General features: G+C 37.0%; 1 protein-coding gene across 1 annotated transcript; it reads left to right on the top strand.

The window, feature by feature from the left end:
* Nucleotides 1-905: 905 nt before the first annotated feature.
* EMH_0033780 (uncharacterized protein) lies at nucleotides 906-1511 on the top strand (the record flags this gene model as incomplete). The annotated part of the gene is made up of 1 exon (XM_013494789.1): nucleotides 906-1511. One exon carries the CDS (start codon nucleotides 906-908, stop codon nucleotides 1509-1511), a length of 606 nt encoding a protein of 201 aa, XP_013350243.1.
* Nucleotides 1512-2062: the final 551 nt, after the last annotated feature.

Genomic DNA, 2062 nt, shown 5'->3' with positions numbered 1-2062 from the left:
TCTATATAAGGAAAAATGTTACATATAGACTTTGGCTTTATACTCGGAGAAGGTATATTTATATTTATTTTTATTTTTATTTATTTATTTATTATTTATTTGTTTATTTATTTATTTGTTTATTTATTTATTTCTCTATCTATTGATGTATCTATCGGTGTATCTATCTCTATATAAGGAAAAATGTTACATATAGATTTCGGGTTTATACTCGGAGAAGGTATATTTATTTTTATTTTTGTTTATTTATTTATTTGTTTATTTATTTATTTATTATTTATTTGTTTGTTTATTTAGTTTTTTTTCTATCTATCGATGTATCTATCGGTGTATCTATCTCTATATAAGGAAAAATGTTACATATAGACTTTGGCTTTATACTCGGAGAAGGTATATTTATATTTATTTATTTATTTATTTTTATTTATTTATTTATTTATATTTATTGTTTGTTTGTTTATTTGGTTATTTAGCTAATGCTACTACTACTACTGCTCCTGCTCCTGCTGTTGCTGCTGCTGCTGCTGCTGCTGCTGCTGCTGCTGCTGCTCGTGCTGCTACTACTACTACTACTACTACTACAACTACTACTACTGCTGCTGCTGCTGCTGCTGCTGCTGCTGCTGCTTGTCCTCCTCCTCCTCCTCCTGCTGCTGCTGCTGCTGCTACTACTACTACTACTACTCCTACTACTACTGCTGCTGCTGCTGCTGCTGCTGCTGCTGCTGCTGCTGGTGTGTACAGACCCGAAGCCTTTTGCTCCTCCGATGAAGATTTGTTACGAGATGGTGGAGGCGTTGGGGTGTATAGACTCTGCTGAGTTTTCTTATTTTATACATTTATGTTGTTTAGTGTTTAAATATATGCGGCTGCATGCGCATGCATTGTGTCTGCTGCTCGAGTGTATGGTCACCTCCACACTCAAAGATATCGTTAAAAATATCATACGCATCACAGACAAACAGCAGCAGCAGCAGCAGCAGCAGCAGCAGCAGCAGCAGATGCAGCAGATGCAGGTGCAGCAGGTAAAAGGTAATGGGGCATCATCTACACCGCCGGGAGATACTCCCACTCCTGCTGCTGCTGCAGCAGGGTACTGTCAAGGCTCAGATTATAACGGCGACGCTTCAACAGCAGCAGCAGCAGCAGCAACAGCAACAACAGCAGCAGCAACAGCAGCAACAGCAGCAGCAGCAGCAGCAGCATGGCAGCAGGGTGTATCGACGCCACCAGCTGAGACCCCTCCTTCAAGCCTCCCCAACAACAGCAGCAGCAGCAGCAACACCAGCAACAGCAGCAGCAGCAACACCAGCAGCAGCAGCAGCAGCAGCAGCAGCAGCAGCGGGCGTGTGGTTTGTGTTGCTGTTGAAAGATTAAAAAAAAGATTTCTGCTGCAGCTGACGGATGAAGCAGCAGAAGCAGAACTCGTTAATATCATCAGCAGCAGCGCGGGCTCGCTGCTGCCGGCTGTTGTTGATAGGCTACACGAATGGGCCTTATACTGGAAATAAATAAATAAATATATTTATTTTATTTATTTTTATTTATTTATTTAGTTTATTTCGTTTTTTATTTAGTTTATTTAGTTTATTTAGTTGTTTAGGTAGCAGCAGCAGCAGCAGCAGCAGCAGCAGCGCGGGCTCGCTGCTGCCGGCTGTTGTCGATAGGCTCCATGAGTGGGCTTTATACTGGAAATAAATAAATATATTTATTTATTTTATTTATTTTTATTTATTTTTATTTATTTTATTTAGTTTTTATTTAGTTTATTTAGTTGGTTAGGTTAATATCATCAGCAGCAGCGCGGGCTCGCTGCTGCCCGCTGTTGTTGATAGGCTACATGAGTGGGCCTTATACTGGAAATAAATAAATAAATAAATAAATAAATATATTTATTTTGTTTATTTATTTTTATTTTATTTATTTATTTATTTAGTTTTTATTTAGTTTATTTAGTTGTTTATTCAGTTTATTTATTTAGTTAGTTTTTTATTTATTTTATTTATTTATTGTATTTATTTATTTATTTATTGTTTTGTATTTGTTTTATTTATTTATTTAT

This window comes from Eimeria mitis, genomic scaffold (genome assembly GCF_000499745.2).
Source record: "Eimeria mitis Houghton genomic scaffold, Emh_scaff1287, whole genome shotgun sequence".
NCBI classification, from domain to species: domain Eukaryota; phylum Apicomplexa; class Conoidasida; order Eucoccidiorida; family Eimeriidae; genus Eimeria; species Eimeria mitis.
This window is presented reverse-complemented; position numbering and strand designations above follow the sequence as displayed.